The sequence below is a fragment of the Macrotis lagotis genome, chromosome X (genome assembly GCF_037893015.1).
Source record: "Macrotis lagotis isolate mMagLag1 chromosome X, bilby.v1.9.chrom.fasta, whole genome shotgun sequence".
In the NCBI taxonomy this organism is placed as follows: Eukaryota; Metazoa; Chordata; class Mammalia; order Peramelemorphia; family Peramelidae; genus Macrotis; species Macrotis lagotis.
This window is the reverse complement of record NC_133666.1, coordinates 218,466,896-218,478,638: the sequence shown is the minus strand read 5'-3', so window position 1 is coordinate 218,478,638 and position 11,743 is coordinate 218,466,896. Positions and strand designations below refer to the sequence as shown.

Below are 11,743 nucleotides of genomic sequence, written 5' to 3'. Positions count from 1 at the left end.
TTGAGACCTCTTGGCCCCAGGGCTCGTGATCAGTCTACTGCACCACTCAGTTACTCTACAGCATATTTAAGAAGGGACAGAGTGAAAGGAGAGAGAAAATATAGTATATGGTAGTAGGGAGGTATGAATGGAAGGAGTTGTGATCAGCAATGGCAATGATGGAAAAATATGGAAGCAGCTTTTGTGATGGACTTATCATAAAGAATGTGATCCAGCCACGACAGAGCTGGTGGTGTTGGAACACAGACTGAAGCACATTTTCTTTATTTTTTTCCTGTTTACTTTATTGTTCATGAAGGTCTATATTTTTTGGAGGGGGGAGGGGGTATTATGCTTACTCTTAAACAAGAATATTTTAGTAATGTATAAAAAACATCATTTGTACAAAAATAAAAAATAGATATTAAGAAAATAACAACAGAAAGGTCTGTGGTTAACTTCTATTAGCTATAGAGCGATCTATTTGTTTTTAGATAGTTGTTACTGCCAAAATAAAAATTTCTTATGTTTCCTAATATTGTTATTTTGTTCCTGATTGTTATAGTTATACTATTCCTAATATTGTTTTGTCAAAACTTTTTCCTTTATCTGTTCCTTTATGCATTTAATTTTTGTCACTTTTGTTATCAATATGGTCTGTTGGATTGATAGTTTTCCTAAGATTGAACCGGAACTGCATTCCTGGCATAAATCCAAACTGGCCACAGTTTAATATTCATAATATGTTGCTGTAGTCTCTTTGCTAATACTTTAATATGAAACTTTTGCATCTCTATTCCTTAGATATTAGTCTAAAATTTTATCTTTTTGACTCTCCCTAGTTTAAGTAAATCAAGACTGTATTTTTTCATAGAAATAACTTAAAAGGATTTCCATATTTCCCTATTTTTGCAAGAAGTTTATGTAATATTGGAACTGTTCTTTGAATCAAATTCACATTTTTAACACTAATGGTTCTTCCAGTTATGCTAAATGGTTACAAATCTTTAAACATTGTAATCCACTAATTTAGATTTATAGGGTCCCCAAAAAGCACTATTCAGATGCATGGTGGAGATAAGCAGCCCATAGGTATGAAGTGTGTTGTAGAAGCAACATTCAGAATATCATCCAGGAAACACATCATTGGAAAAAGAGGCACAGGTAGATTAGTCATCTAGTCAAAGAAATGGATAACAAATGGACATCCCAAATTATACCCATTATAATTTATGGAAAAAATTAAATTTAAAGGAAGATTTCTAACACACTGGATGGATTCCCATAGGATCCTAGCAACTGAGGGGATTCTACTATCTGGTTTCTTACCTAAATCTTGAATCCTATCTTCAACATCCAGATAAATTAAAACCCATCCTCCAGTGCTTAACCCCTTCTAAACAGTCTTGTAAAGAAATATTTCCTTATATTGAATTCAGATCTGTCTCCATGTAATTTCCCAACATTGGTCCTCATTCTAGGACTAAGTAAAAGAAATCTAATCGGTCTTCACATAACTTTATGCATAACTTAACTGCACAATTTAAAATTTTCAATCATGTTTCCCCCTAAATTCCTTTTGAGGTTAAGCATCCCTACTCAGTTCCTTCAATCTCTCTTTTTTTATGGCACAGTCAAGCTTCTACCATCTTGGTCACTTGAGATATTAAATAACTAAATCCAGTAGACAACTACATTCTAAAATAGGGAATCAAAATTCAAAATGGATCTGACTAGAAGAAAGAAGTATGGAATGCTCATTCATTCAGGGCCAATAGAGCTGAATAAGTACTTCCCCTGACAGCCTGTTATTGGAGTAGATTCACTTTTTTTGCAGGTAAATTCTGCTTCTGAGTCCTTTATTGTATCTTTCTATCTCTTCCCCTGTTGATTCCATTTGGAGCTTAATGGGTAAGTCAATTCTATCTATGTTTTATTTAATACAGTATAATTTTAAAGAGAGTTAATTTTAAACCAGGTGCCTATTCAATTGTGGTGCTGTAATATGCTCTAAGTGGCAGGCTAAGAATATTAGACTAATCATCAAGAGAATTAATGCTTTCATCATATCCTATGATAAAGTGCTTCTGAAAGACTGGTATTCTCACTGACAATGATTTTTAGGGGCAATTCAGAATAATTTTTGAGTGCTGACAGAGATAATAGAATTAATGCCGTAAACCAGTTTTTAAAGTGGTTTAATATAAAATGTAGGGAAAAACTACTGATAGGATGAGTTTCAAATACTGAACAGAAGAGTAGAAATCATGACATACAAGTTATCTAATTACATAAAAACATATGATAATGTATGCATGTTGTCATATACCAATCTTAATCTCATTTTCAGTTCTCTACCCTTTGTCAAAAAAGAGAAACTTTAAGATAAGATTTAAAGTAGAAGGGGATTTCTTACTAATCATTTAGTCTATGACTCATTTTATAGATAAGGAAACAAAGGCCCAGGGGAGTTGGGTGATTTGCTTATGGTCATACAGGTATTCCAATCCAGGATCTCTGACCAAATCCAGAGCTCTTCCACAGTAATGTATTATCCTTGGCTTCTTCACTTCCTATTAGATTTGTTCAGATTGGGGGGGGTGAAGCAATGGAGTTAAGTAACTTGTCCAGGATCAAACATCTAAGCTAAGAAATATCAAGTGTCTCAGGTTGGATATGAACTCAGGTCCTCTTGTCTCCAGGGCCAATGCTCTATCCACTGTGCCACCTAGCTGTCCTGCTACCACTCTGACAAAAGAGAGAAATGTTAAATGACAAGATATTTAAAAAATGTTTTTTGGGGGGGGGAGGTTATATTCCTTCTATACATTTTTAGAAGTGTTATATAGAGACATGAAGCAACAAATTATCCTAATAATCTGAACAGTAAAAACCTGCCAATTCATGAACTTTTTTCTCACTCCTCTAAGCTCCCCTAAGGCAAGAAAACAATTATGAAATTCTAATCAGAATCAAGTGTAGGTCAGGAAGGAAAGATATTCTTTCTTTTTTGTTTTTTAATATTTAATATTTATTTATTCTCATTTTGTGCAAATGTTTTTATACATTAATAAAATATTCTTGTTTAAGAGTAAACAAAATACCCCCTCCCTCCAAAAATATAGACTCGCTTGAGTGATAAAGGGGAGAGAAAAAAATTAAAATTAAAAAAAAATAGTAATAATTGTAGGTATGGCCAGGTGGCGCAATGGACGGAGCACCAGCCCTGGAGCCAGGAGCACCTGAGCCCATATCCGGCCCATATACCCAACAATCACCCAGCTGTGTGACATGCAAGCCACCCCAACCCCCCTGCCCTGCAAAAACCGAAAAAAAAAAGACCCCAAATAAAATAAAATAGTAATAATAGTAGGGGCAGCTGGGTGGTGGACAGAGCGCTGGCCCTTGAGTCAGGAGCACCAGGTCCAAATCCGGCCTCAGACACCCAATGATCACCCTGCTATGCGGCCCCAGGCAGGCCAACCGCCCCATTTGCCTTGCACCCCCCCAAATAATAATAATAAAAAATGTGCTTCAGTCTTTGTTCCAACACCAACAACTCCATCATGGGTGGATCACATTCTTTATAAGTCCATGGCAAAAGTTACTTCCATATTTTTCCACCGTTGCCATTGCTGATTGCAACTCCCTCCTTTTGTATTTCTCCACTACCATGTATTATATTATCTCTCTCCTTTCACTCTGACTCTGCTGTAGGGTAGCTGAGTGGTGCAGCAGACAGACCCCTGGTCCTGGGGCCAAGAGGCCTCGAGCCTCCATACCACCCCTTAGGCCTAGCATCCACCTGGCCCTATGGTTCTGGACAGGCCATCCAATCCCAGCCCCTTGCAAGAAGTAAAAAAGAAAATGTGTTATATCTGACCACTCTACCCCCATGGTCCATCCTCTCCCCCATCACTCACATACCCCCCTTCCCTGTCCCCCTTCCTCTCCTTCTTACTCCAGATGTCTATACTTCATTGAGTATATATGCTGTTTCCTCTCCTAGCCACCTCTGATGAGAGCAAAAATTCCCTTATTCCCCCTTGTCTTCCCCCCTTCCATATCATTGCAATAGCTCATTGTAATAAAGAAAAATCTTATTATATGAAATATCTTGGCCTATTCCCACTCTCCTTTTTCTTTCTCCCATTACATTTCCCTTTTTTCTATTGACTCCATTTTTATACCATATTTGATCTTCAAATTCAGCTTTCTCCTGTGTTTCAACTATAAAAGCTCCCTCTACTTGCTCTATTAACTGAGGTTCATATGAGTATTATCAGTGTCATTTTTCTATGCAGGAATACATGCAGTTCATCATCATTAAGTCCCTCATATTTTCCCCTTCTCCTCCAATCTCTATGATTCACCTAAGTCCTGTATTTGAAGATCAAACCTTCTGTTCAGCTCTGGCCATTCCAACAGGAACATTTGAAATTCCCCTGGTTCATTGAAAGTCCATCTTTTTCCCTGGAAGAGGACATTCAGTTTTGCTGGGTAGTTGATTCTTGTTGCATTCCAAGCTCTTTTGCCTTCCGGTATATTATATTCCAAGCCATACAAGCTTTTAATGTAGTTGCTGCTAAGTCCTGTGTGATCCTGACCGCAGCTCCACGATATTTGAACTGTGTCCTTCAGGCTGCTTGTAATATTTTTTCTTTGACTTGGGAGTTCTGGAACTTGGCTATAATATTCCTGGGGGTTGGTTTTTGGGATCCCTTTCTCGGGGGGCATCAGTGGATTCTCTCCATTTCCATTTTGCCCTCTGCTTCTAGGATATCAGGGCAATTTTCCTGTAGTAATTCTTTGAAAATGATGTCAAGGCTCTTTTCCTGATCATGACTTCCAGGTATTCCAATAATTTTTAAATTATCTTTCCTAAATGTTTTCTGTATCAGTTGTTTTTTCAATGAAATGTTTCACATTTTCTTCTAATTTTTCATTTTTTTTTGGTTTTGAAGTAATGAGTCCTGATTTCTCGTAAATTCATCAATCTCCCTAAGTTCTATTTTTTGTCTGAAGGATTTGTTTTCTTCAGAGAGTTTTATCTCTTTTTCCATCTGGCCAATTCTGCTTTTTAAAGCATTCTTCTCAGTAACTTTTTGAACTGTTTTATCCATTTGACCTAAGCTGGTTTTTAGCATGCTATTTTCTTCAGCATTTTTTTTTTTTTTGGATTTCCTTGACTAGGCTGCTGACTTCATTTTCATGCTTTTCTTGCATCTCTCTCATTTCTTTTCCCTCATTTGATTTTCAAAGTTTTTTTTGAGCTCTGTCATAGCCTGAGCCCAATTTCTGTTTTTCTTGGAATCTTTATAGATGTAGGAGCTTGTGTTTCCTCATCTTCAGACTGAGTATATTAATCCTTCTTGGGATCATAGATAATGAATTTCTCAATGGTGCTCCTCTTTCTCTGCTTGCTCATTTTCTCAGCCTAAGCCTGTTTTGCGGGTGCTTCCTGAGCTTTTGGGACACTCCCACAAGTGTCTCAATGTGTGAGGCTCTGTTCTCCCTCCTGGTCTGTGAATGACCATATGCGCCCCCCTCTGCCACAGGGCTGAGGTGGGGGGGCCCTGCTGTTCTATTAGGGGGGGCCTAGACTGCGATCAGGATCTGAATGTGGTCAGAGCCCCAGAGTCCTGTTCCAGGGGCAGAGGACAGAGCTCTGCAGTCTCTCTTCACTCCCCTCCCTCAGCTCAATGGGCTCATGCCCTGGGGGCTCCTGCTTACCGGCTCTGCCTGCTTCTGTTCCTGGATCTGGAATGCAGTGGCCATGCTGCTGGCTTTGTACCCTGAGGGCAGAGGTTCCCCCCACCTTCCCCCAATTTGTGCCTTTCTGCTCTTTTCCAGGTTACCTTGAGTAGGAGAACTGCCTCACTAGGTCTCTCCGTGGGTTCTGTCTCTCGAAAATTTAAAGTCCTTAGTTTTGAAGATTTATGAGAGAGTGCCTAAGACTAAGATCCGCTCTTGTTGCCATCTTGGCTCCGCCCCTCGGAAAGATATTCTTTTTCAAAGGAATATAACACCAGGATGATGGATCCGGAGCCAGTAGGGGCCTCAAAGGCCATCAAGTGTAATTCCCTTGTTTTACAGATGAAACCTAGATCCAGAGAAAGCATGACTTGCATTTGAGTATACAGGGAATGATCAGAGCAAAGATTTGAACCCAGATCTTGATTCCAGAGCATTTAATGCTCTTGCCACTGTACAAAATTATTTTAGCACTTTGTTTTTTTATTGTTTCATTTGATTCAAAGAGCCTTTTGAGATAAAAGTATTCTCAATTTTAAAGCTGAGAAAACAGTTCTCAGAGGGATTCAGTGAATTACACCCATGGGCACAGCTGGCGTGGGATTTGAGCAACATCTCCTGACTCAAGGCTGTTTCAAGTCAACTTTTCATCAAGGGTCTTATCTCAGGCAGGGGAGACTGGACCCCCTGAGAAGCTAGACATGTTATTAGGCTTAATAATATTAATGTGGTGCATCTTAATGGGCTTTCCTTGACAAAGCACCTTCACATCCATAATCTAGTCCCCCCTTCTAGTGGTTGCCACAGGAAAACCAGTCTTAAGGAATAATGTGCTGCCTAAGGGTTAAAAAGTTTAAATACACAGATATATTTCAGCAAGGTAAATGAAACCAGAACCTCATGTGTATCACTGTTTTGAACTTTTCCTAGTATAATTCTTCCATCACATATATGCTCCTTCAGAATTTTTTTTTATCTCTTTTATATCACTAGCACCTACTACAGTGCAAGATGATTAACAGATCCTTTAAAGAACACTCAAACTAGTTTGTATGGTATTTTCTTCCTTTCTTAGAGTGAACCTGCTTTAATTCAGTCTATCAACTTTCTAGGAAGTACCATTAGCAAGTCAGGAAAAGGTAGGCAACTAGGATGGATGGGATTTATGCAAAGGCATAGAAGAACAGAAGAAGAGGAGAGGAAGAGGGGGAGAGGAAAAGGTAAAGGGAGTGAGTTAATTGCTTGGCTCCAAAAGGCAGAATTAGAAGCAAAAGAAGTTATAGGAAATCGGATTTCAGCTCACTATGTATTACTATGACAAACAACTATTAAACAATAGAATGCATTGTTTCAAAAGGTACTGAGTTCCCCCCATCACTAATGTGAATTTTATGAATGAGCAAAGAGGAGAGATAGTGGAGTGAAAAAAAAACCCACTATCTCTTTAGAGTCAGAGGACCTGGGTTCACATCTCATCTTTGACACTATTTGACTATGGGCAAGTTAACCTCCTTGGCCCTCTTAAATCATTAAAAAAAAAAAAGAGAATTAGATAATTTCTGAGGTCCCATCCAGCTTTAGACCTATGATCCTATACTAACCTGTACTATTCTGTAAAATCAGAAGCCCTGGGGGTAGCTAGGTGGTGCAGTGGATAAAGCACCGGCCCTGGAGTCAGGAGTACCTGAGTTCATATCTGGTCTCAGACACTTAATAATTACCTAGCTGTGTGGCCTTGGGCAAGCCACTTAACCCCATTTGCCTTGCAAAAAACCCCAAAAAAACAAAAAACAAAACCTAAAATCTGAAGCCCTGGATCCCAATCTTGCTTCTGCCCCTTAATATAGGTATAGACTTAGGGAGAGGTCATTTCATCTTTCTGAATGTTTCTCTTGATTTGATAAAAATGGGAGCATTGAACTACTTTAAAACGTGATTTCAGCTCTAAATCTTATTTTGTACATTTTAAGTTTACTTTTTTAATACCAGGATATTTATCCTTCAGTGGAGAATAAAGTTTAAAATTTTAATAGAAATGTTTCCAACATTTAAACTATAATATGAATTTATGAGATTTCAGCATTTTTGAATCTATATTGTCCACTGAGAATACTGAAGAAGTTCTTAAAGTTAAAAGGGTTTAAAGGAACTTGAATAGAACAGAGTATTGAATTAAACTTTTCTACATAAAGCAGAATTTCCAAAGTTTTTGCAATATAGCTGATATCTTTACCACTTTATTCTTCAATCTTTATTAATATATCAGTGTATACAAATTTACAATAAAAAGTTACTCTTACTGAAGTACAATTTATAATTCAGAAATTCAACATTAATTCATAAGCACTTCACATAAAATACGCTTGTTGGCTTAGAAAATTACATCTATATTGCCATACTTAATACATGATTGGTAGAATTAAACAGATGTCTAAAATAAATGAAATGTTAGTAAATAGATAAAAATATTTTTAAAAGCAAGAATATAAAGAAATAAGGAAACTGAATTTGTTTAAAATAAATTCTTTAAAAATGCAAAAATACTTTACCCAAAAGTATAAAACCCAAACAAGTGAAAATAATGGAGATATATAATATTTCAAATTTCTAAATATGACACTCTGAGATGATCTGCTCATGGTACTAAAATCAGTTCATGGTTTTATTTCATTTAATTAATAATACTTGCCATCACAAAGTCAAGAAATTGCCATGATTAAACAGATATTGTATGCAGCCATGTTTACCACCCCATCCTAACCTTCACCCATCAAAAATTCTTTCAAATGAACAATTTAAAACAGCCACAAATCTAAAGGATCACCAAATACATACATACATACATACATACATATATGTATTTAGTATACATATACTAGCAATTTAAGATGCATTTGCACCTTTACACTTATACTTCTTGCACAAAATCTAATATGAACTGATAACAAAATAGTTTATATGTTTATATATATATTATTTAGTTTTTATTTGGGGTTGTAATGAATTCTATTACCTATAAAAGCAATTATCTTGGGATTGTTAGGATATAGCACATAAAGGCATGTTACAACAAAACATCTGAATTGTGCTAATTTCTACATGTCCTTTGCATATTATTTAGAGGATGGTTATTAAGGCTTTATTGCAAAAAGTGGTCTGTACCGCTGAAGACACAAAAGAAATTATTCATGCACTCTTCCTAGTTGTTGCTGTGGAACTAAAAAGGCATGTGTTTTTTCTTCTCACTGTAAAGTTTTTTCTTGAATAGAAAAGATGAGATCTTTCCAAATTAAAATCAGGCTAAGGGTTTCTGAGAGATTCCACCTCAAGATGGTACACTGTGTTTAGTAGGGGGGGGGGAATATTTATATAAATTGTTCTGGATTAAAAGCAGAATAGCAGAGGAGGTGGAGAGCCTCAGAATGTTGCTTTGGAAGAAAGACTTAACTCATTCCTCAATTCCGCTGACAACTTCCTTTAGTCCACTGACAGTAAGCATTTCATGTCATTTTGATGATGATGATGATGATGATGACAATTTCTGATTCAGTTCTAGTGCTCTGGTATCTCCATGGACTTTGGCATTGTCTACAAGCATCTGTGATGAAAAACCACAGAGGAACTGTTAGGTCTTATTAAGTGACAAAATTCACTTTTTCATAACTAGTAAATGACAAATATTCATAGGAAGAATATCAGACTACACAAGAACAAGATCAGTATGAAAGTTTAGTCATTCAGTTGAGTTTGAATGTTCAGCCAAAGAATAAGTTATTTTTAAACTGTACTAACACCAGACATAAAAGCACATTATAATCAAATGCTCATTCAATGAGACTGCCTTCACTTGTTGTTCTTTTTCAGGTACATATAGTTCTCCCTTTCCATAAGTGGACTTCACCCCAAAGACTTCTAAAATGTAATGTGAATTTGCCTGCAGTACTGGGGAAAAGAGGAAAAGAGGCAGAAGGGGGCCATGAATCTGTGGAGGGAAGAGATCAGCACAAGATTAAATGACCCATTGGAGGCCAGAGCCAGTCATATGAGGGGCCTGGCCTGAAGAGAAAGAACATGCACAGGGCAGATGCAGATAGAGATGAAGTGGACAGATGGTCCTGAGCCCAGATGATGGAGCAGGGCAAAGGTTTTCTTCTCTTGGTCCAACCCCCAATCCTGTGGTAGTTAAGGTGGTGGTCTCACAACTTTCACTTGGAGGGGCTGGGTTCTTTAGAATTTTTTTAGGGAGAAAAGGAGAGAATTTGAGGCCAGGAGAGAGACAGACAGAGTACTCAGGACTGTAAAATTAACATTTTTTTTGAATGTGAATTTCTTTCAGAATTCTTTAGGTAAAATTAGATTTGAGTAATGTGAATTTAGATAAAGTGAGAGTCTGAATAAGGTTTTATTTGATTAGTTTTTAAATGAACACTAAGGGTTTCCCCTTCCTTTTTTCAATTTTTTAGCTAGATGTCCAAAATATGTCATACCTTTAAAAAAAAATTAACTCAGTGTGTAGGACTTTTGTAGCAAATATTCCATATTTCCACATATTATTCAAAATGCAGAATTCTCAACCTATTCTTCAACCTAATTTTTGAATTATATTAGCTCCACACTTTTAATATGTTAATTGTATACTTATCACCAAAGTTGTTATTTGAAGGGTGATACATTATCCAAACTTTAATTATGCATTTCTTTAAGAATCAAAAATAACAGTCTGTGCAAAGACATGGAGGCAGAATACAGTGCAAGTCTGGTGAATAGCAAAAAGCAGTTTGGCTAGAAAATAGAGAGTGCAAAAGGAAGTAATATGAACTAAGTCTGGTAAACTAGGTTAGATCCAGGCTGTGGAGGACTTTACATGCTAAGTAAGGGAATTGATATTTCACCCTAGAAGTAATGATGAGACAGACACTAAAGGACTTCAAGCAGAGGAATGATAGGATTAGGCTTTCAATTTAGGAAAATAATATTTAGCAGCTGTGGAAAAGTTAAGATTGAAAGGATAAACTGGAAGCAGAGATTCCTATGAAGAAATTACCACAGCCAAAATATAGTGGTAGCTGCTAGAGTGGAAAAAAAAGTGGACAGACTTTAAGGAATCTGCACATAAAGTAGAATGACATACTGTGAAATAATCCATAAGTACACATAGACAGAGAGAGCAAACAAATAGAACCCAGAGAAAATTAACCTAGGGCTTGGAAGGGTTAAGGCTTGAAGAACCTAGGTTGACTAGGATGACAGTGGCCTCAACAGAAACAGGGAAGTTTAGAGGAGAATGGTATTGAGTATCAGTCTCATTCATGCTGTTTTACCTAACTGTTTATGAGGAATACACTTTAGTGTAGGTTTCTTGGGATGACTGATGTGTCAAAACAAAATATATCCTATTTTTTAAAAAGTATGACATATTTACACAGCCTTAGGGGCCCCTCTTCCAACATAAACCTCACTATGGAAATGTTAACATCATGTAAGTCTATTACATAGACACAACACAGAATTTTGTTCAATTATTCTCTAATTATAAACATGAAATAAGCAACAAAACAGGGAGGTCTATGATCTCCAAAGAACAGTGCCTAGGAAGAAGCACAAAATTCAAACTATAGAGAAATTCTCTATACTTGGTGAGGTTCTCCAGATGCTCCTACTGCAAATAACATTATTATTATTGTATCACATCCCAGAATATTACACATGAAGATAGATGTATTTAATCAGAGTTTAGCCTAGGAATCAAACATAAAGTAGGTTAAGGATGCCAGATCATGATACACAGGGGATAGAATGGTGAGTTAATCTATCAGTACACATAATTTGGGCAGAGAGAACCCAAACAAATCAAGACCAAAAAGGAGGAAAAGAATGGCCTGGATTGTACTTGAAAAACTGCAGTGCTTCTGTCAATGATGCCAAATACTATCTGAAACAAAGTTATTTTTTAAAAACACCAACATGCTTTTAGTAATTATAAATGGCTTTGAGTTATGTAACACTCATA

The 11,743-nt window shown here is 36.7% G+C and overlaps 1 protein-coding gene across 4 annotated transcripts in view; it reads right to left on the bottom strand.

The window, feature by feature from the left end:
• Positions 1 to 7,962: 7,962 nt before the first annotated feature.
• SKIC3 (SKI3 subunit of superkiller complex) overlaps positions 7,963 to 11,743 on the bottom strand; it is a 110,152-nt gene continuing 106,371 nt past the window's right edge. For 3 of the 4 annotated variants that reach the window (XM_074201309.1, XM_074201312.1, XM_074201311.1), the window contains one exon: positions 7,964 to 9,331. In XM_074201309.1, coding sequence (XP_074057410.1) covers positions 9,239 to 9,331 — 93 coding nt within the window. In that variant the 3' untranslated portion in view covers positions 7,964 to 9,238. Of the gene's footprint in view, positions 9,332 to 11,743 lie in introns of all 4 variants that reach the window. The other variant, XM_074201313.1, reaches the window with a different exon arrangement.